The sequence below is a fragment of the Nycticebus coucang genome, chromosome 5 (assembly GCF_027406575.1).
Source record: "Nycticebus coucang isolate mNycCou1 chromosome 5, mNycCou1.pri, whole genome shotgun sequence".
NCBI lineage: Eukaryota > Metazoa > Chordata > Mammalia > Primates > Lorisidae > Nycticebus > Nycticebus coucang.
In genome coordinates, this window is record NC_069784.1 from 114995455 (window position 1) to 115018541 (window position 23087).

Consider the following 23087-nt stretch of genomic DNA (forward strand, 5'->3'; position numbering starts at 1 on the left):
TTATGTTAGGTGAAGTAAGCCAGGCACAGAAAGACAAATCCACATAGTTTCACCCCTATGTGGAGTCTACAAAAGTCTAGAGAAAGGAAGTAGAATGATGATTCCCAGAGGCTGGGGTGGCCAGAGAGGAGGTTGGTGAGAAATTGGTTAAGGAATTCAGGCATTTTAACTATTTAAATATTGAAATTGGGGGAAATTTTTCGATTCACAACAAATCTAAACTTAAGGCAATTGTTCGTAGCATACCTTTATTTTAGACAAATATTTTTTAGTCAAGCCGCTAGAAAATTAACAATGAAATAACAGTATTTTGGGTGATGTTATTATTAACATTCAGTAAAACTTTGAAGATTGTTATCTGACTTTGATGGATCAGAGGTGGGGGTTTCCTGATCATTTCCTCTTTCTGAGATTAAAAATATTTGTTTGACTATGGAGATTGATTCAAATTATAGAATTTCTGGCTTAGACTAAGAAGTTTTATCTCCTTTCTCTGTGCACGAGGAATTTCTATACCAGCTTTTTATTATAATAATCTCTGGAAGCTCACACCCCTTTATCTTATAATCCTGTAATTCTTGTAATGACTCAAGTAAGACCTCTTAAATAAGTCCTTTTTTCTATAATATCATTTCCTGTATTAAAATGCTTTTTACCATATTTTCCCAAAAATTATCTTCAAAAAAAGAGAGAGAATGGGATGAGTCCTCAGGGAAAAGATTGGATTTCCATTACATACGAAGGGTGTGTTAATTTAGTCTTTGTGCTTCTGCATGACTCATTATGATGATAAATAATTTAAACTAGATATTTCCTGTAAAAGGCTTCCAGTCATTTTATATAAGTATTTTGTAGGCACAGAAAATCTTTTACAACAGGATAGGTAAACATTTTCAAATGTTTGTCTGGGTATACTATTCAGGAGGGATAAAGCCACATTGTGCAGTTTTTATTAATATTTATGTCTGTCTAACTATGACATCAAGCATTTTTATAACAGATTCTAGATGTTATTTTTTAAAGTTATATCATGCATTTTATTTGTAAATTGGCATCTGTTTAGTGCTTATAAACACTAACAGAGAAATCTCTTAAGAGAATGTAGCAGTTGTATTAAATTCCTGGAGAGAAAATAATATGGTTTCCTCTTTTTGAGAGTTCCCTGAGATTAAATAGAAACTAGTCAATAATGAAACCCAATATTCCAGGAGTGATGTTCCCTTTTAGAAAGAAGGCCCTAGACTTTTCAGTAATAGGATTAAAAAAAAAAAAAAAAATCAATGATGCTTGCTTTTGACAAATAGGAATTGTAGGTAGAATCACTTAGCCCAGGGACAGTTCTACATGATTTTATTATTTAACAGGGGGGAGAGAAAAGGCAACTTTGATTTATTGAAATGGCTATGGACTCCAAATAAAAAATTTTATAGCTTGAGCAAATAAACTGTCCGATCTGTAGAGAATCAGAAAGGTTTCTCTGAAGGTAGATTAGCTTTGAAATGGATGAGTAGGTGGTAGGGAGCTATTGAATATTTAGGTTAAATACATGTCTGCCTTGGTAACAATTCCACGTGTTGTCTGCCATTTGCTTAAGTGCCAGGCAGACTTTATAGGAGCCAGGTATATAATTAATGACATCTCTGACTGGAGCAATTAAGACTTTCCCCCCTTCTTTCTGATGGATAACCCATAGGGAGGTTATTAACTGATACTGTCTTCAAAGACTAAAAGGGATCATGGCCAGCTGTCTGTAAGGATGAGAGAGATGGGGGCACCCTGTCTGGGAGGGCAGGCTGGCTTGGTGATAAAGAAGTACTGCACATGCAGAGAGCACTTGATGAGGGTTCTGTTACTGACTGTCTTATTTTATGTGTATTTTTAGATAATAGAAGTGAATATTGCTGGAGTATTTTATAATTTTCGAAGGAAAAATGACAGGGATTGGTTGTTTGTTTTGCTTTTTATTTTTATTTTATTTTTTTTAACATATACATGTGTTTATTTGGTTTCCACTTTTTGCCTTCACAAAATTAAAAAGGCTTAAAATTTCATAACAATAGCAATGCTTGAGATAAGGACTAGAAACAAAAACCTCGTAAAGAATGAACCAAGATAAACACATTTAGAAAAGAAATCAGACGATTGCTGCAATGAAATATTGAGCAATAATAATAATAATGCAGAAAAAGTAACATTCACATTGTCAAATAAGAGTATGTCTATATAGAATGCTTTGACTCAGAGGTTCAGTATGGAATCATCAGTTAACTTCTTCTTATTATTTTTTTCCAAAGTCTTAAAAAATAGACAACTAATATTTATAAATAAAAATAAAAGATAATTTCAAAAAACAGATCATGCCAAATCTTATAGACAATAGAAAAAGAAGAAATACTTCAAAATCATTCTGCTTCATCTGGATACAATTAAAATTGGAAAAAACATATTATTATAAAGGGGAAATTACAAATATATTTCACTTATAAATGAGGATGCAATATCCTAAACAGCTTATTAACAAGTTGAATTAAAATTTAATGTTTAAGTAATGTACTTTGGTCAAAATTAAATCCAATTTATGTGAGAATTAGTCACTATTTTCTTTTAAAAAGAAAATGGTTATTTAACATTTATTATGCATCAGACACTCTGGTGTAAGTACATTTATACTGCGGTTACACAACTAGTAAAATGATTGGGCCAGTATTTGCATAATTCAGCCTGAGGGCTAACCTGTGCTCTTGAAACAGTGGCTTGCCTGGCCTTCTAAGCCTATCCTGAAAGATGTGTAGTCTTTACTATTTCCATTGTACAGATGATCAAACCAGAAAGGTAAGTTACAGTAATGGGAGGCCAAGCTAGGAGCTGCTCAAGGTCCTTGTGTGTTTTCTGTGTCCTCCCATAGCAGTGGTCTCCCTTTCCTAGTTCTATGGGCCAGGGTCAAATACGAAGAAAGATCCCAAAATGATCTCTTTCCCACCAAATTTACTAATGGCTCTAGATTATGTGCATGAGAGAGAGAGAGAGAGAATATTAGGGAAAGGGAAAGAGAATGTCCTTTACTATTGAGGTATTTTTATATAACATAAGTCTAACAAATGTCTACAGAAAATATAGAGATGAATGAATTATGAAGAAAGAGTTTACTATCTGTGGGCTGGTGGCCCTAAGTTTTAGGGTATCCATTTAGGACTCTGGTATTATTATAAAGTGGAGGAGGGTGTGCTTTTAAGTTATGTATTAATATTGCAGTTAGACATTTTATTACAACAACCAAATATTATAAAAATTATCTTTCATAATTAAAAAAAATATTGCAGTCATTGCCTTGGTCTGAGAGTGAGAAATAGATCAATAGATCATGTTTAAATCCTCTCTCAGTAATATTTTAAGGGCAGAACCTCATATTTTGGAAATTTATCCGAATGGCTACTTTTAAGTCTGGGCATTTGTTCTTCCATAGTGCCTTATTGAGGGAATGATCATTAGTAAAGTTTGAGGGCAAAGTGGCTCATTTGTCTTGTTTCACGTGACAGAGAAAAATCTCTCCTTAGCCTGAAGCCACTGAGACACTTTAGAAGATTTGTAGCATTCACTACATTAAGGAAAAATCCAATGTTTGATGAAAAATATTTAACTCCCAAACATTGTTGTGGAGACTGATCTAGCAAACTTACAAACATGTTGTTTGCCCAGTTAATGAAAGGAAGGACCTCAGAGATGTGGTTCACCTAAGTAAATGGTTCTCAAGTAGCCCTTCCTCTCTCAGGTGCTCAGGCCAAGGAAGTGAAGATAATCTTTTTCTGCTTTGCATAGATGTCCATATAATTACCTTCCTGCCATGTTTCTTGACCCTTTGGTATCATTGCCTTAGATGATAAAAACATGAAAAAGTAAAGAACAAACATTGAAAATTTAGAGACGTGATTCTCCTTTGAATAGTTTAGGTATTGTTTTTGGAGATGAAGAGGTTTTCATTTTACCTATTAATTTCTTCTTCTTCTTTTTTTTCTTTTAAAGCACCACCATCTCCAAGTGCAATGCTGTTTGAATATATTTGAGAACCATTCCACTGTTTTAACACTTATCCCCCATGATCTTATTTAAGCAAGCACAAATGCAGAGGCTGTTAGGACTTACTGAGGGTGTTCTAGAGTTCCAAGTGGAGTAGGAAGATCCTCTGATTTTTTTCAGTCATCTACTCAGCAAATATTTGACTGTTTTCTGTGTGCTGGGCACAGAATAGCCTGCGATGGAGAAAATAAAACCAAATGAAAGCACACTTTTGTTTGGAGGCTAATGATACAGACAATAATCAATGGCATACATAAATACTCTAGCCTTCACCTTTATCCACTGTTTGACTTTCCACAGTTTTAATTACATGTGGTCAACCAAGGTCCAAACATATTACATGCAATAAGATATTTAGAGAGATCACATTTTGTTATTACTATATTGTTATAATTGTTTTAGTTCATAATTCTAGTCTGTTACTGTGACTAATTGATAAATTAAGCTTTATCATAGTGCTGTGGTTTGGATATACGTTTCCTCCAAATTTCATGTTGACATTTGATCTCCAGTTTTGGAGGTGGGGCCTAATAGGAGGTGTTTGGGTCATGGGGCAGATCCGTTAGGAATAGATTAATGTTCTCCCTTAAGGGTGAGTTCTTGCTCTCTTAGTTCCCTCTAGAGCTGGTTGTTAAAAAGAGCCTGGACCACCCCCCAGCCTTCCTCCTCTCTGGCAGTGTGATCTCTGCACACGTCAGCCCCCCCTTCACCTTCTACCATGAATGGAAGTAGTCTGGGGGCCTCACCAGGTGTAGACACCAATCCTGAATTTTTCCAACCATCAGAATCTTGAGCTAAATAAGTATCTTTTCTTTATAAGTTGCCCAGTCTCAGGTAACCCTTTATAGCAATATGAAATGGACTAAGACACATAGGTATATATGTTTAGGGAAAAATTTGGGAGATATAAGATTCATTGCTTTCTGTGGTTTCAGGCATCCACTGGGGTCTTGGAATGTACCCTCCATGGATAAGGGGAAACCACTTTACACATAAATTGTGATAAATGTAATAACTGTGATCTAGAGAGCTATGAGAGTATCTATAATAGAACTTGAGAGAGGGAAGGTAAAAAGGAAGACAGAGGCTATGCTGAACAAGTGGGCTTTAAAGGAAAAGAACTAATAGGAATCAGATAGGCAAGGAGGGATGGGGTTAGAGAGAAGCAAGAAAGGAATGCAGGCTGAGCGCAGTGGCTCACACCTGTAACCCTGGTACTCTGGGAGGCCCAGATGGGAGGATCCTTGAGTTCAGGAGTTTAAGACCAGCCTGAGCAAGAGCAAGATCCTGTCTTTACTAAAAATATAAACATTAGCTATGTTTTATGGCACGCAGCTGTAGACCCAGCTACTTGGGAGGCTGAAGCAGGAGGATCACTTGAACCCAGGAGTTTGAGGTTGCTGTGAGCCAGATTGATATCACAACACTCAAGCCTGGGCAACAGAGTGAGACTATGTCTCAAAAAAGAAAACCAAAAGGATTACAGTATTAGGATGCTTTTTAGTCGACATAATGCAGAATTGTTTTTATACTGATCTGTGATTCTATTTGTTTTTTACATTTATTTTTTAGTTTATGTTTTATTTCAGAATATTACAAGGCTACACATGTTTTGGTTACATAATTTGCTTTTGTACATTTTAAGCCCAAGTTTTAAGTGTGCCCTTCACCCAAAAATGTTCATTGTATCAGTTAAGTATGAATTTATAAGAATAGATTAGTAAAATGTGGTCTATGTACACCATGCAGTACTATTCAGCCATAAGAAAAATGGTGAACTCGTATCTTATGTACCAACCTGGATGGAGTTGGAGATCATTCTTGTAAGTGAAGTATAGCAAGAAAGGAAAAACACTACATGTACTCAACACTAAATTGGAACTTGTCCATCGGTACGTATGTGCTATGATGGAATGAGGCCAAATTTTAATTTTCTTTCACATAAACTTAGGACAGTATCAGCTGCACCACATCACCCAAGATCCTCATGTCTCAGATCTCGTTTGTCTACCTTGAAGTCCACAGACTTCCTATTCCCAGACAGCACATCCTCACTTCAGCCACCGAGCAGGAGAAGGGGAGGGAGGATGTCTCTGTTCTCATCCCTGTGGCCAGAACACGGTCACGTGGCAACACTGTACTGTGGGAAGGATAGTCTTCATCGTGGGCAGCCCTGTGTCCAGAGTTCTGTTCTTTTTTAAATTTTATTTTATGTTTTTTTGAGACAGAGTCTCACCCTGTCAACTTGGGTAGAGTGCTGTGGCATCATGGCTCACAGCAACCTCAAACTCTTGGGCTGGAGCAGTCTTCTTGCCTCAGCCTCCAAGTAGCTGGGACTGATTATAGGCACCCACCACAACACCGGGCTATTTTTAGTAGGAATGGAGTCTTGCTCTTGCTCAAGCTGGTCTTGAACCCCCGACCTCAAGTGATCCACCTGCCGTGTCCTCCCAGAATTCTAGGATTATAGGCATGAGCCATTGTGCCCGGCCCAGAGTTCTGTTCTTGCAAAAGGAGTGGACAGTGCAGGGCAGTAAGTGGCAGTCTGCCAGGTCCCTTACCATGTGAGAATCACAGTCTGGCTTGCCTTCTCCCACAGAGGCATCTGACACATCATTCACTCTGCCACCTCCTGCTCTTTCCTTACTGAGTTTTTCTTAGGGGTGTCCCGACCCGCAGGACAGCAACAGGGGAGCAGGAACCACCTAAAGGAGAAAAACAAACAAGGGGCACAAGAAAGGGAGACAAGACAGTTTTCTGATCAAGTCTCCAACTTTATTGAAAAAACTTGTGCCTTATAAGCATTACGGGGAAGGTGGGTGTGTCTTGTTGGGAGGTTCAGAGGAGTTGTTAACTGGGAATTGGCTAGAGTAAGTAAGATGGGGCATAAGGTGATTGGTTGGCTAGTTGCCAGGTAAAGTTACCGGGAAAAGGTAAAACTGTTTTTTACTTGAAGAGGAAGTAAGGCCGAGCTGTACCTTATATGGCTTCCGACAACTCCTCCCTTTTTGTTTTAAGGAGGTGGGCATTAACCGAGAGAGGGAGTAGTGACCTGGCTCCTCTCGTGGATTTCCCAGATCCACATTTGTTATTTGCGGTATCTTTTGGAGAGGAGAGGTAAGCGAAATTTTTGATACCAACCTCTATGCAAGCCAGGTTTGCTCTCAGAGAAAAATCAGAGGGGGTCTGATCCTTCATTTGACTTCTCCTTGGGATCGGGAGGCCGAAGGATTGTGGGACCTTCTCTTGCAATACCTTGCTGTGCACTCAACTCGGTGCCCATACCCTTTTTTCCTTTTATTAGGAATGGGTAAGTGTACCTCTGATCTATACACTGCCCTCATTATGAGGGGAAGCCATGAGAGTTGGTTTCTTGGTCAGACAGAGCCAGGCGATGGTAGTGAATTTGAATTGGTTTTGCTAGGGCAGAGTCTATTTGTTGTTTAATGAAAGTGATGACCTTTTTGAATAGCCAGGGGCGGAGGGAAAGGATTAATAGAAGACCTAAAAGGGGGCCTAGGAGTGGGAGGAGATAAGGAAGAAGTCCATTGAGTCCTGACCAAAGGGGGTTATCACGAAGTTCCTTTCTTCTTTCTTCGAGCTGGTCTTGCAGGTTTTTTATCTTGTCTCGAACAATGCCTGACTTGTTGGCGTAGAAACAGCATTTTTCCTGTAAAGCCAAACAGATACTTCCCTGCTCTGCCGTGAGGAGATCTAAGCCTCTACGGTTTCGTAGGACTACTTCTGCTAGGGAGTCTATTTGATCTTGAAGATCGTGAATTGTTTCAGAAAGAGCTGAGACATCCTCTATTAGTTGACGAGACAGTTTGTGGTAGGAATGTATAGATATTCCTGTTCCAGTAACTCCTGTGGCTACTGCTGTAGTGATGCCTAGTCCTGCTATTAGTGGGATAAGTTGAATAGCTCTTTTAGAGCATGGATGTCCAGCTATATAATCAAGACTGGGGAGAGGAACAGGTTGATCTCCTAGTATAATAGAGATATCAGGGAGTAGTTGGGCGGTTACGCAATAGCCTGTCCAGTTACCTGGTAGGGCCGTGTAGGCCAAATTTCCTCCGCATACAAAAACATGTCCAGGAGGGGGGCACCAGTGTGAGGTGTTGTTAGAAATGGAGGAGTGGTTAGTGAAGGTGATGCTTCCTAAGTCTACATCATAATCATTGTTCTGGGGAGGTTTGTATATACAAGGGGTTTGTGTAAATTCTATAGGTTGGACTCTAAAAGGTAGACTGTCACTACAGTTTAGATGTGAGTTGTTTAGATGTGAAGTGGAGGTGTTTGTCAGTAGGGCTAGGGGCATAGGTGTGCCAAGAGTTAGACATAGCCAGCAGTTTTCCGCGAGGGTTGGGTTGGAATTATTTAAAGCTTTGAAAGTGGCTTCTAAAATATCAGAGGTTTGGATGTCGAGATCTATGTCTCGAGATTTAGGTAAAGCTAAGGGGTGGTATTGTAGGGGAGTATATTTTTCTCTAATTATTTTTTCAATTTGTTTTTAGACCGCATCTTCTCTTACCCTATCTGATGGCCCACCACCATCAGATGTGTGAATTGGTGGTTTTAGTGGCCAGCAAACATTTTTGCCAATAGTGCCTAAGCAGGAGGCTTGGGCATATTTGGAGTGTCCCAGGTTGTGAGTAGAATCAAGCTCACCTCCAAAGGAGCCAGAATAAGTTCTTTGTAAAATGGCTGTTAGATATGTGTTGCCGTTTGTGTGGGTGCACTGTTGGACACTATTGTAGTACATAGAGTGCATTTGATTGGTTATTTCGCACTCCGTGGGACAAGGTCCTGGTTTGTTTTGAACTGGGAGTATTATTTTGGGTGCATTAACACACTGCCAGTTTTGTTTATGTCCTTCTCCTACCTGTGATGTGAAAGTTAAATAGGCGGTTTTGCCGCCGCAATCAACTTGGCTAGTATGGGAGGTGGGTATTATTGTAGTTGTTCCTCCCTTACAGTCACAAGGTGCCCCATATAGTTTTTGGAGTTTTAAGAGCGTTGTTGGGGCTGTTCGGGGGTTTAGGGGAAACTGGGGGGTTGTCAGGAATTTCTACCGTGACAGAGGGGCAGGGGGAAGGAGGGCGAGAAGCCTCTTTAAGGACTTCTTCTCCTACTTTGATGACATCTCGAATGTCAGGATCTAGTGAATGAACTTTTAACATGTCATGAATTAAATTCCAGTAGGAAAAGGCTGTAACTGGGACTTTGTCAGGACCAAAGGTGTGGTAAAAGTCCTGCAAGGCATCTCCTACTCGTTCCCAGCGTTTTTGGCTGATTGTTCCCTCTAAAGGGAACTAGGGGCAGGTTTCATGAATAAAATTAAAAAATTCTTTAAGGTTCTTTCTTTTAACCCTTACTCCTCGCACTCTGAGTGATCCCTTGAAACTGTCAAGGAACATTTCATGTGTACTAAGCGAATTCCCCATTATGTTGGCTGGATGGCTCTCTCAGGATCTCGGTTCACGCAAGTCTCCAGTCGACTCGGAACTTAAGTTTCTCTGTGACCACTCTCTCTGTGCCTTACGATCTCTGCTCACGTGTCATAGGTCGGCAGGTATAATCCGCCTGCTCGGACCCTCTCAGGCAGGACAGCTGCCTACCGCCCTCAGGCATAGCCTTTGGGAGGCAGCGTCCCTGGGAGTGCCCTTGAGGTGGATAACCGTGTAAGACGTAGCGAGCTCAGAGTTTGTTAGAGAGTGTTAGGCAGAAAAACTAGTCCAAGTGTTTTGGAGTTCTCACTGCCGAAACGGGTACCTCTCGTCCTTCCCCGCTTTGGTGATGTGAGTGTTGATAAGTGGATTAGATCCGGGAGAGCCAATAATAACAGCCAAGACAAAGGGGTGAAATGTTTGAAATCTTGTAAGTTATCGTTTGCCTACCTTCTCTTCTGATCCGTCTCACGGCGGGTGAACCGAGGCGATCTGAATGGGGAGTGCATGCGGGTCCTCGCTGCAGCTCCGAAGGGTGCCCGGCCGGGGCTTCCATAGGCAAGCGTTCTCCTCCAGGGGGTCCCGATTGCCCCTTGTTGGGCGCCAGGATGTCCCGACCCGCGGGACAGCAATGGGGGAGCAGGAACCACCTAAAGGAGAAAAACAAACAAGAGGCGCGAGAAAGGGAGACAAGGCAGTTTTCTGATCAAGTCTCCAACTTTATTGAAAAAACTTGTGCGTTATAAGCATTACGGGGAAGGTGGGTGTGTCTTGTTGGGAGGTTCAGAGGAGTTGTTAACTGGGAATTGGCTAGAGTAAGTAAGATGGGGCATAAGGTGATTGGTTGGCTAGTTGCCAGGTAAAGTTACTGGGAAAAGGTAAAACTGTTTTTTACTTGAAGAGGAAGTAAGGCTGAGCTGTACCTTATATGGCTTCCGACAAGGGGGAAGGGATGACAATGCATGCAGAGGTGTATGAGGTTAGCTGAGGCCAAGAGGATTTCCTGCAATGGCACATTTGAAAGTGCATACTATACGCTCCAACTAGTTATTCCTCAGCTCTTGACTCAGGCATGACTGGAAAATGTCACTAGTTTAGGGAGTGAAAACTGATGATATACTGTAAGCATTGTTTTTATCCCTCTCATGCCTAGTAGAACATCTGGCACAGGACAAATTGCCTATTAATTTAGTTATTGATTAATGAGGAGGAGAAGGAAACACGTGATATTTTTAAGTGACTCACTAGGATAAACAGAATCCAAAAGAAACTAAATTGAGATTATAATCTGTGTGAGTTCAAAAATGAGGAAGATAACATGGATTTGTATTTTAGAATTGAAGCAACCTCCTGCGTCATTATATTTCATAAGTAAGTTGAAGTAGGAGTGACTAAGTTACTTGGCTGGTCTCAAGCAGTCATTGATAGCAAAACTGTTTATTCAACTATTTATATTTCTCTGGAAAGGCTTTGTAGCAGGGCTAAGAGTTGATCTTTGGATATGTAGTTTTAGATAGGTGGAGAAGACAACTTTCTAGACCTAAGGAGATGAAAATCTCTTACAATAATCAGATAGTCATTGAAGAATGTTTAACGGCCAGGTTTGTCTGCAAGCGTGAGAGAATGGCATGGTGTGACTGTCATATGAAATAATCAGTGGACTCTGTTGTCTTCTTGTTACTTTTTCTTCTTTTCAAAATATTTGGTAGCAGAATGATAAGAGCTCACTTTCTGGAATTAGAATGGCTAATGGCTGTGGGAAGTTACTTTATCTATGCTTCAATTTTCTGCTCTGTAAAATAGGAGCAATATTAATGCATACTTCCTAGGTGGCAGTAAATCTTACATTAGTAAAATTTTTAAAAGTGCTTAGAACAATCATGTCAGGGGTCAGTGTTAGCTTCCATTTTTGTTATAGTTATTAGAAAAGAGTATGTGTAGCACAATGATAAAATGAACACCTCAGAAATCACTCAAATTATGAACCAAAATATTAGGAATACCATTGTGTTGTGAGTTTCTTTTTCTAATCTCTTTTTAATCTATAGCCCCCCCCATTGGAACATAAAGTAGGGTAATTTTCTTCTATACTCACAGAAAAGAAGAGCATATGTCCTCACATTTATTTCTGATTCCTAGAGATGAACCTTTTGTTTACTACTGTTGAATTATAAATATCTAGCCTAAAAGTAGAATTTTATAAAATATTATTAATATAGTATGTCAATTAGCCACCTAGATATATTTAGGGTCCTAACCATTAGCTATGATTCCACGGTCTCAGGAAAACACCCACCATTTAACTGAGCCTGAAGTTTCTGTTCCTTTCTACCAGGTGGAGGTAGGAATATTTGAATATTCTAGATGAGCATTATTAAATGTTTCACATGTGGAGCATCAAGTTGGCTCCAGTCCTTTAAAAACTCTGTCTTGCAGGGCTTTATTGGTCAAGTCTATAAGCATCAACTGTAAAATTATCAAAAGCCCCATGTCTATGTGGGCAGAGACTATGCAAGATGAGGCTCCCATTCTGGGGAGAGTCCGAGAGGGACGGGGAAAAGGAAGAAGTAAGGGTGTTAACTGGAGCATGTCCCTGACACTTGTTAACTGGAGCATGTCCCTCACAAATCAAGCTGTGAGATGAAGTCAAAATAAGCTTGTTACAGGTTAAACTGGAAAAAAAATAACTAATTGAACTTTTTAATTTGTTTTTTAGACTCATTTTCATTGGTGTATTCAGTGAATATATTTTTGTTACCAACAATGTATAAAACTATGGAGGGTTAAAAGCAAAGCATTTACAAGCAAGAGTTTAGAATCCGTTAGGAAATAGGCAAAGAGGTACACAATTGCCACAATTCAAGGCAGCTGTGTGTGTTGTAGCCAAGGGAGGTGGGGAGTTAAGCAGAACATTCAGAAGAAGAAACCACGTTCCCCAGGGCAGAGCACCTTTTCAAGGAGGTGCTTGAATTGGACTTTGGAAATGAGGGGGGATTCAGATAATTATTTTGGGGGAGAGGGCATTCTTGGTGAGAAGGAAAGTCCTGGAAATGGAAAAGCATGGAGTGTGAACTGGGAATAGTGAGTAATAGTGGACAATGAGCCTGTGTGGGAGGTTGAAGAAGATTCTACTTTTATCTCTTCCTGAACCCAACTATCATTCAGCATAAGGTTGCTTAATTTCCATGCCTTTGCGTGGGGATGAACGTTTTTGTAGGAGATGAGTTCCACCTTCATTGTCTTATGGTGCGAGAAGAGGCAAGGTATAATTTCTATTCCTTTAATTTTGTAGAGGTTTGATTTGTGTACTAGGATGTGGTCTATTGTGGAGTTTGTGCCATGGGCTGATGAGAAAAATGTATATTCTTTTGCTGTGGGATAGTATGTGTGGTATATGTCTATTAATCCCATTTGTTCTAGGGTCACATTTAAGCCCTTTGCATCTTTGTTTAGTTTCTGTTTAGAGGATCTGTCCACTTCTGTCAGAGGTTATTAATATAGTATGTCAATTAGCCACCTAGATATATTTAGGTGGCTATTGTGGTGTTATAGGATATCATATTGCTCAGACTCCTCAAGATCTGTTTCATAAATCTGAGAGCATTTAAGTTAGGTGCATAAATACTTAAAATTGACAAATTTTCTTGTTATATTGTTCCTTTAACCCAGTGGTTCTCAACCTTCCTAATGCCATGGCCCTATAATACAGTTCTTCTGGGTTATGAGCCACAGGTTGAGAACTGCTGCTTTAACCAATATGAAGTGATCATCTTTGCTTTCTTAACTTTAGTTGCTTTGAATCCACTTCTATCTGAGAATAAGATTGTAATCCCTTCTTTCTTCTGATTTCCATTTGCTTGAAATAGTGTTTTCCATCCCTTCACCTTGAGTCTTGATTTGTTTTTCAAGGCTAGGTGTGTCTCCTGGAGACAGCATATGGATGGCTCATGCTTTTTTATCCAATCAGCCAGCCTGTGCCTCTTTCGTGGGGATGAATAAGATTCTGAAGGGTTTGAGTGAGCAGGACAGTAATATATCCATGGCTGGGTATTAGACATTGAAGGTCAGGGGAGGGAGGGACACTGCAGGATAATCCAGCAATCAGCAGAATCAAGTCAGTAGCACTGTGAAACGACTCACTGTAAGAGTCTGAGGAAGAGGTTCCAGGACTTAATCCAGGGTGGTGGCAAGAGGAAGGGACCATTGTGGCCAAGTGCAGAAAATGGCTGGGGGCACTGTGCTGATGTGCAGAAAGAGAATTAGGAGCAGCTGGTGACTGGTAGTGGTGTAGGCAGTGAGTAGGTGGGTAAAGGAAAATCCATGCTCACTGTAGGACTCAAAGCTGGAGTTTCTGGTTGAGTGATGGTTCTTAAAGGTTGAGCTTAGGAGAGAGATACTGAGCTCATTTGCCAGACCTCAAAGAATGTTGATATTTTAAAAGACTAACTTAAAGAAATATTAGTAGTTTATTATTACAGCCATTCTAAAAGAGAAAAAGTTAATTGTAAATCCCATCCTAGTGACTGATTTTTGTATATTCATTTCTAATGCTGTCTATGTGTTTACAGTTATATTTATAGGATTTTATTTCTTGCTTTTCACTTAACACTTTCCACATGGCTATATATATTCCTTTAAGTATAATTTTAATAGTAGCTTAATTAAGAATTTTATTTTTTCTATTATTTTCTATGTTATTTCTTGCATATATAAAATATTTCACATATGTTTGGATTAAACAGCCATCTGAAGTTCACACCTAACCATAACTCATATCTTTGTTTCTATGAGAAAAATCTATCCTACATCCCATTGAAATTTGGAGACTCTACTTCTAACTATTAATGAACTACTTATACAATGTAATTAAAAAATAGATCTTTCCACTCAACTTTTGGGTACAGGTCCTCATATACTTTCTGGTCTTCATATTGAAGCTTCATATTTATAGTATTAACTCTACCTTTCCCCAGTTTTTCCTTTTCTTATTCTCATCTTAATTACAACATGTTGTCATTGAACAATAATCAAAACATAACTGACCAATCCAGTTTGTTCTTCATAAGAGCTGGAATGACTAGATCTCCTCCTGCTAACTAAATTGCCTTGTCATATAAACACAGCTAAATCTCCTAGAATTCACTTGAAATAATAAACCAAGTTCATACTTAAAAAATATATACAGAGTGGCCATAAAGTTCGCATGTAACACGAATTTTATGGCCACCCTGTGTATAGTTGGGACTGTCTATCCAAAATGAGGATATGGAGCCTCGTATGTCTACCATGGTAGACAGTTTGGGCTGTGCTCAGCTGTGCTGTTCTTTTGCTGGGCTCAGTTGCATTGCTCATACGTCTTTGATCAGTTGGTTGGTGGACTGGCTGGGTTGACTTAAGATAGTTTCATCAGGTCCACCTGGGAAGACAGGTGCATTTCTCTATATAGTCTTTTAATTTTTAGCAGGTTGTATGTGCTGTGGTGGTCGCAGGGAGAATTAGGAAACTCATACCCCAAATGTTTTTTGTGTTTGTTTGTGTTTGTTTTTATAATATCCCATTGTCAATCAGCTTAATGGTCAGTTTGTATCCCATATTTAAGGAGTGGAGAAATAGATTCTATTTTTTGATGAAGATATCAGCAGGGGCAATTAACAAGAAATGTTTAGCTGCTTACCATAGTAGAGACTTAGTGAAGTTGATGTGATTTTTATGAAATTGCATATATTCATTTGTGATGTTTAGAAACTGAAATTAAAGATTGCAACTGAAGGAAAATGTTGGCTCTAGAAATAGATTTGTGAGGCCTCTGGTTAGAAATGACAGTTGTAAGAGTTTGCCAAGGGAGAAAGTTTAGAAGGGAGAAGAAAATAGGAATACAGGTGGCACCCATAGCTCAGTGGATAGAGTGCTGGCCACATACAACCAGGCTGGCAGGTTCGAACTCGGCCTGGGCCAGCGAAAACAATGACAACTGCAACAAAAAAAAATAGCTGGGCGTTGTGGTGGGTGGCTGTAGTCCCAGCTACTTGCGAGGCTGGGGCAAGAGAATCACTTAAGCCCAAAAGGTTGAGATTGCTGTGAGCTGGGACGCCACATCACTCTACCCAGAGCAACAGCTTGAGACTCTGTCTCAAAACATAAAAATAAAAAAGAAAGAAAATAGGAATATGAATGGCTTATTTGTTCAAGTGAATTAGCTAAGTTACTTATAAATATTTATATATTTTTCCTATGAATATCATTGGTACAGTAATTCTAGAATTAGGTACTAAGGGCATAGACAGTGAATATTAGTAACTTATGTCTACTGACAGTAAATGGAGCCAGAAAATAACATAAGAATGAGCAATTTGAAAGGTTTTCCACACTGGGAACTCAGGAGCTCTAGCAAAATCTTGTGTTGTATAAAATAATCTCTCAGAATTTGGGCAAGTTGAGCCAGAAGGTGATTTATCTAATCACCTGCCAATAGTGGTAGATATCTTATGAAATGAAATTATTCGATACATTTTTTTACAAATGATGTTTCCAGAATCTCGGAAACAAAGTGAAGGGTGAGCGGCTGCCCCCAGATCCTCTCTAGAAGTCCTGTCTTCTGGCTATGACCCTTTGGGGAGTAGGGCAGTATTATCATGGTTCTCATCTACATCCACAAGGCTTGTGGGGTATATATGATCTGAAACTGGTTCTCAGGGGCTGTTTTGTTTCCAGAGGAAGTTTGTCAATGTCTGGAGACACTTTTTGGTTGTCGTAACTGGTGTGTGTTGTGGGAGAATGGGAGAGTTTTCACTACCATCTACTGGGTAGAAGCCAAGGTTGCTGTGAAATATTCTACCATGTCCCAGACACACACACCCCCACACAAAAAGAATTATTTGGTTCATAATGTCAGTAGTGCTGAGGTTGAGAAACCTAGATCAAAATAAGAAAAATGTGCTTATTTTGGCATTGACGTTTAAAAAAATTTTATTTATTTTTGGGGATTCATTGAAGGTACAATAAGCCAGGTTACACTGATTGCATTTGTTAGGTAAAGTCCCTCTTACAATTGTGTCTTGCCCCCAAAAGGTGTGGCACACACCAAGACCCCACCCCTCTCCCTCCTTCCCTCTCTCTGCTCTTCCTTTCCCCACCCCTCCCTCCTTCTTTCTCTCTCTGCTCTCCCCTTTCCCCACTCCCACCATGTCATTAATTGTCATTAATTGTCCTCATATCAAAATTGAGTACATAGGATTCATGCTTCTCCATTCTTGTGATGCTTTACTAAGAATAATGTCTTCCACTTCCATCCAGGTTAATACAAAGGCTGTAAAGTCTCCAATTTTTTTAATGGCTGAATAGTATTCCATGGTATACATATACCACAGCTTGTTAATCCATTCCTGGGTTGGTGGGCATTTAGGCTGTTTCCACATTTTGGTGATTGTAAATTGAGCTGCAGTAAACAGTCTAGTACAAGTGTTCTTCTGATAAAAGGATTTTTTTTCCTTTTGGGTAGATGCTCAGTAATGGGATTGCAGGATCAAATAGGAGGTCTAGCTTGAGTTCTTTGAGGGTTCTCCATACTTCCTTCTAAAAAGGTTGTATTAGTTTGCAATCCCACCAGCAGTGTAAAAGTGTTCCCTTCTCTCCACATCCACGCCAGCATCTGCAGTTTTGAGAGTTTGTGATGTGGGCCATTCTCGTGGGGTTAGATGGTATCTCAAGGTGGTTTTGATTTGCATTTCTCTAATAATTAGGGATGATGAGCATTTTTCCATATGTTTGTTAGCCATTCATCTGTCTTCTTTAGAGAAGGTTCTATTCATGTCTCTTGCCCATTGATATATGGGATTGTTGGCCTTTTTCATGTGGATTAATTTGAGTTCTCTATAGATCCTAGTTATCAAGCTTTTGTCTGATTCAAAATATGCAAATATCCTTTCCCATTGTGTAGGTTGTCTATTTGCTTTGGTTGTTGTCTCCTTAGCTGTACAGAAGTTTTTCAGTTTAGTTAAGTCCAATTTGCTTATTTTTGTTGTTGTTGCAATTGCCATGGCAGTCTTCTTCATAAAGTCTTTCCCCAGACCAATATCTTCCAGTGTTTTTCCTATGCTTTCTTTGAGGATTTTTATTGTTTCATGCCTTAAATTTAAGTCCTTTATCCATCTTGAATCAATTTTTGTGAGTGAAGAAGATATGGGTCCTATTTCAGTCTTTCACATGTAGACATCCAGTTCTCCAAGCACCATTCATTGAGTAGGGAGTCTTTCCCCCAAGGTAAGCTCTTGTTTGGTTTATTGAAGATTAGGTGGCTGTAAGATGCTAAGTTTCATTTCCTGGTTTTCTATTTGATTCCAAATGTCTATGTCTCTATTTTTGGGCCAGTACCATGCTGTCTTGACTACTATGGCTTTGTAGTACAGCCTAAAATCTGGTATGGTGATGCCCAGCTTTGTTTTTATTACTAAGAACTTGCCTTAGCTATATGGGTTTTTTTCTGGTTCCATACAAGACGCAGAATCATTTTTTCCAAATCTTGAAAGTTCTATGTTGGTATCTTTTTTTTTTTTTTTTTGCAGTTTTTTGGCCAGGGCTGGGTTTGAACCCATCACCTCGGGCATATGGGGCTGATGCCCTACCCCTTTGAGCCACAGGTGCTGCCCGATGTTGGTGTCTTAATAGGGATGACATTGAATAGGTAGATTGCTTTGGGAAGTATAGACATTTTAACAATGTTGATTCTTCCCAGCCATGAGCATGGTATGTTCTTCCATTTGTTAATATCCTCTGCTATTTCCTTTCTTAGGATTTCATAATTTTCTTTATAGAGGTCCTTCACCTCTTTTGTTAGGTAGCATTGACATTTTAAATTTAAATAAGGAAATATCCTCTAAAATTCTGTAAGTTCCCTTTGTTACCCCTTGCCTCCTTCACTCCAAAGATACACATTCTGCCATTTTGCTAACTTCAGAAGACTGAGCCTATGTTGTTGTTTGTGCCTGGACCGTGAGAGAAAGAATCTCTGCTTCTCATGCATGGTCTGTGTACACTTTCAGCAATTCACACTCCATTAAGGAGGTGCATGTAGAAATCCAGTGTGCCCTGCCCCAAAGAGGGGCATTTGGTGTCTCAGTATTCCTGGGTGCATCCCTGAATTTTTGTCTTTCTTGTTACTCAATTTGATAGAGTAAAAAAAGAAACAAAATGTTTCTAAAGAGAAGGAGTTATGCAATGATTTTTAATTTTATGAAGTTTCAAGCCAATATGCATGAGAGGCCAGAAGGAGCTGTGTGTAAAGTAGCAAAACTAAATTCTCAGCCAGAACCAGAGCTGGGCTTTGAAATGTGGCTGGCACTAAGGATTTCTTCCATGCACCAGGAGAGACAAATCCAAGGCTGTCTCTGGGCTCTATGTTCTTGACCTCTGGTAGTTTTTTTGTTTGTTTGTTTGGTGTGACTTATAAATAACATCTGGTATTTTGAAAAATGAAACCACAGTTACCCCTAAGAAACATTTGTGTATAAATTAATGTTATTTTAATAGAAAAATAAGCAAGAGGAAAAAAAGAATTCTTTGTTTATTTACTATGCCTTCACTTCCTCCATGTGCCTTACCGGTAGGTCAACTCCTCCAAAGTAGCTTACTTTTTGATGATATCCTTATCTTCTTCCCTGGGCTTAACTTATTAATTATATGTGGTACAGCATGTTAAATTTAGAGTTCCATTATGTTACAACTAGTGTATTATGTATTAGACCCCCACATGCCTTCCCAGAGGACAGTACATTTTCCCAGTCAGAATGTTCATCACCGCTTACTATAATTCCTTACTTTATGACTCTCTTTATATCAGATGTTACCTCTGCAAGATCAGCGATTGTCTATTTGTTCCCTACTGTGTGCCCAGCACTTAGCCCTGGATCTGACCCCAGTAACACCTCAATACGTATTTGATGAAAGAATGAATAGAAATCCAAATAATACAGCACACAGGTATACGTAATGTGGATAGGCAGTTGCTGCCTAATAACTTTGGGAATTATTTTTTCACTCCTAAAGCCCCGGGAAATGGTCCTGCAGAGGACTCTGTTGGAACTTTAATACAAATGATCTCTTCATTTCATAAATCCTACACAAGTTAGTGTTTGTGATGGTGAGTATAAAGGATAGGTTCTCAGCAGGGCAGGTAAGGAAATGTCAGGTGGGAGAATGTTCCACACGTCTTTTGGGAGCGGCTCTCTGGTTAGTGGAGACAGTTTTCTCCCTGTCCAGAGTGAGGTGCTTCCAGATTGCTGGCATCCTGAATGAGGGTGGACCAAATAATTGCCCTGACCAGATCATCTAAAACCCCAGTATTACCTTACGTGGTTATAACAGCTGCCTTTCACCAATCATACCACCTGCATCCGACATTCGGATTCCTGAAACCATTTTATTCTGTACCACCAGGACCATTTTATTACACCGTCAACACATCATCTAGGAATGACAAGGCACATGGATGCACAGTCCCACAGCAACCCCATGAGGCTGACCATTCATGTGGGCAGTTCATAGGAGGGATGGAGCATGGGCCAGGACTCACCATACTTCCCAGGGTCCAGCAAGGTGCTTCACACATGGTGGGCATCAAAAAAGGTAGACCTAGTGTGTGTGTGTGTGTGCGTGTGCGTGCACATGGAAGGGACACCCAGAATATAAGTAGTACATCAAAACTTCTCCAAATAAATGCTATAGGTATAAGGCTCTTGAGTTTTCTGCAACTCTGTAGCATCAATGTTTTGTGTTATATATTCTAAATAAGTTCCATCTTTGTTCTACAAAGCATGTTCCTTTATTAATATCTGAGATAAAGTTTTGTACAATATATGGGAATGGTGGGATGGAGAGATTTCAGCCATGTTGACTGGATAGCAGGGGACAGTGGGGAGAGCAGTGGTAGCATTATACCAGGTTTGAAGTGTAGGCGACTGTTGACGTCTTCTTTGGGAATTCCTGTGTCCCTCCCAGCCAATCCAAGTGACAACAGAATGACTAAGGTCTGTCTTTAACTTTGTCTACATGTTAGCTTGATCTCTCTGAGTTCCAATGTGCCCTAACACAACTGGTTTTAGTCATGATTTACTGGCCTGCACAGCCCTAAAATAAAATCTGCAAAACACGTAACACAGGGGCACTAAATTGACTTGCAGTAAGGTTTCAGCCAACCGTTTAGCATCGCCTTTGGCCTCGACTATCACACTTCTGCAACTTTGCTTTTGACATTGCCTTTGCTTGGTGCGTAGTTCCTTCCCTTGTCTCTCCAGTATCAACGCTGTGTTCACATGTCTTCTCCTCTACAAAGTCTGTCTTTTCCAAAGTTAGTACGTTGTCTAAGTTTCAAAACCATTTTATACCTCACAGTTGCACCAACCGCTGTCACAGTTGGCCCTGAGGGCAATTATACAGGCATTAATTCCTCCCATAATGGGGAGATTTCTTTTGATGTCAAAGTTTGTGCTGTCTTGCTATTTGTGATCCCACAGCAATTAGAACCTTAGTGAATGATGACTTCAATTGAACAAGGACCTAAGAAGGAAGAAAGTGAAGCTGGGTCAGGAAGACCAGGCCTTGGGCAATGATACACAGTGGAGTGCAAACTCCAAAAGAGTCCTGCTTGTCAGTGTAGACCATCTGATTTCTCTCCTTTTTACTTAGAATGACTCTAATTATTTATACTGGAAGAGCTACCATCAGCTACAAGTGACACTGTTTAACTTCTGAAAACCCAGCCGAGGAATAGGCACCATATGCACTATAAATTAAAACATTAATGTATTTGTTCCTCAAAATATCCTTGTGAGGGAGGATAGGAATTTTAAAGATAAGGGGCTGGAAAACATTGACAAAGTCACACCACAGTTAAACAATGAGTCACATGCCCCAGTCACACTCGTGGCCCTGACATCACAGCCCCTGCTGCATTCTGAGCACAGTCGCAGGACACGGTGTGTTCAGTGGAGAAACACAGTCGTGACCCCACGATGCCCTTGGGAGATGAGCCACCCAGGATGTTCCCTGTCAGGAGAGCACGCCTGTGACCTTGCATGCGTCATCATTTTTACTAATCCACATCTGTCCCTTTCTGTGCCTAAGGTCACCGCATTTCCTAGATGCTCATCACCTGCGCACAAATCTTGTAATAAATCAGCTTCACTTTCCCCTTCCCAGTGTAATTCTAATCTTTTTCTTCTTTTAACCCAGAGTTTCTGTACAGACTTTACATTGAGGGATTACTTCTTGCCTGTAGTGGCTATTCAATTATTGGTGGTTTTTGAAAAATGATGTGGGACTCTTATTGTAATGATCATTGTGATGACGTTCCCCTTTCCGTGGAAGGCTTGGCCCCTCTCTTCCCTGTTCCCTCTGAGCTCTTTTGTGGCGGTAACGCCCACAAACTAGATTGCAAGATGCCACCTGTCTCTCAAGTTGCTGCTGTTCTGTGGTGATTTAGTCAATATGCTTTAATGACCCTGTGAAAGATACATTTTTAATAAAATTGCCCTCAATATTTAGGTGCTCCTATTTTCCTTGGGACCACTGTTCTTGGAATATATTAATATCTAAACTTTTTGCCCTCTTATTATGCCATGGAAGTCAGATGCTTACAGTTAATTTGCTGTTGCCCTCAGTATCTCACACCCAGCCTGTGTTTTAATCCAGTGAATTAATGCGTGCTAGGCATTGGGAACATTAACAGTTTCTCCATTTATCATTTCTACTAAGTCATTTTTATCTGCTCTCCCATCCTGGCTAGGCACCATGCCCTTCACACGTCTTGAGTCCTGGGGGGCATGTCAGCCCACCATCCGCTCTGTAAGGAAAATCTGCTGTTCTGTCTATACAACAAACAGCATGAGCTTAAGGAGCTAGTCTCATGAATGTGCTTTGCTTTGCTTTCATTATTTTTTGTTGTTTTAGGGGTTTTTAATAGCTCGGTGAGTTTTTGAATATTGGTGGCCAGACATTAGGAGTGAAAAGCCTTTCTACAAATATCTTTTGAATACAGTCATCATCAGCTGGGAGCCTGGGCACAGGGATCCTCAGCCTCCTGTGGGCTGTTACGGGGAAGCCTCCCTCTGCATCCATGGGCTTCCCTGAAACCCAAGCTTCCAGAGTGCCCCTGAGAATCTCAATTACCAAGTAAGTAATGCCACCCCAGTGCCCTCGCATAGGCTCTGCTCCTCCTGCTGCCAGCCTTTGTTGCCAACAAGCAGCTCTTGTTACAGAAAACTGGACCGAGTTTTGGGCAGTTCTTTCTAAACCTACCCACTGCACCTCGTGACAGTGCATACAGCGATGGAAGGCAGAAAGTGCTTCGTCAGCCCCATCAGTAATATTAATAATTAATCAGTGAAGACAGATATTTGCTGTCATTATTTTCATATTGCAGAGTATTACCAGTTGTCAATCTTTATTGTCAATACTTAAAAAACCAAGAGCCAGGTAGACCAAGGGACCTCCACTGACTACCACCGCCACCTTCCCCTGCCATTCTCCCGGACCCTCCCACCCCCTGCCATGGAACACGGTGGAAGAAAA

At 40.1% G+C, this 23087-nt stretch overlaps 2 protein-coding genes across 2 annotated transcripts in view; one reads left to right on the forward strand and one right to left on the reverse strand.

Moving 5' to 3' along the window:
- ARFGEF3 (ARFGEF family member 3) overlaps positions 1-23087 on the forward strand; it is a 180246-nt gene that overhangs the window by 45903 nt on the left and 111256 nt on the right. The window lies entirely within an intron of this gene.
- On the reverse strand, positions 11093-21594 carry PBOV1 (prostate and breast cancer overexpressed 1). The gene is given in 3 exon segments (XM_053592230.1): positions 11093-11202; positions 11205-11349; positions 21439-21594. Coding segments are annotated over 3 exon segments (411 nt in total).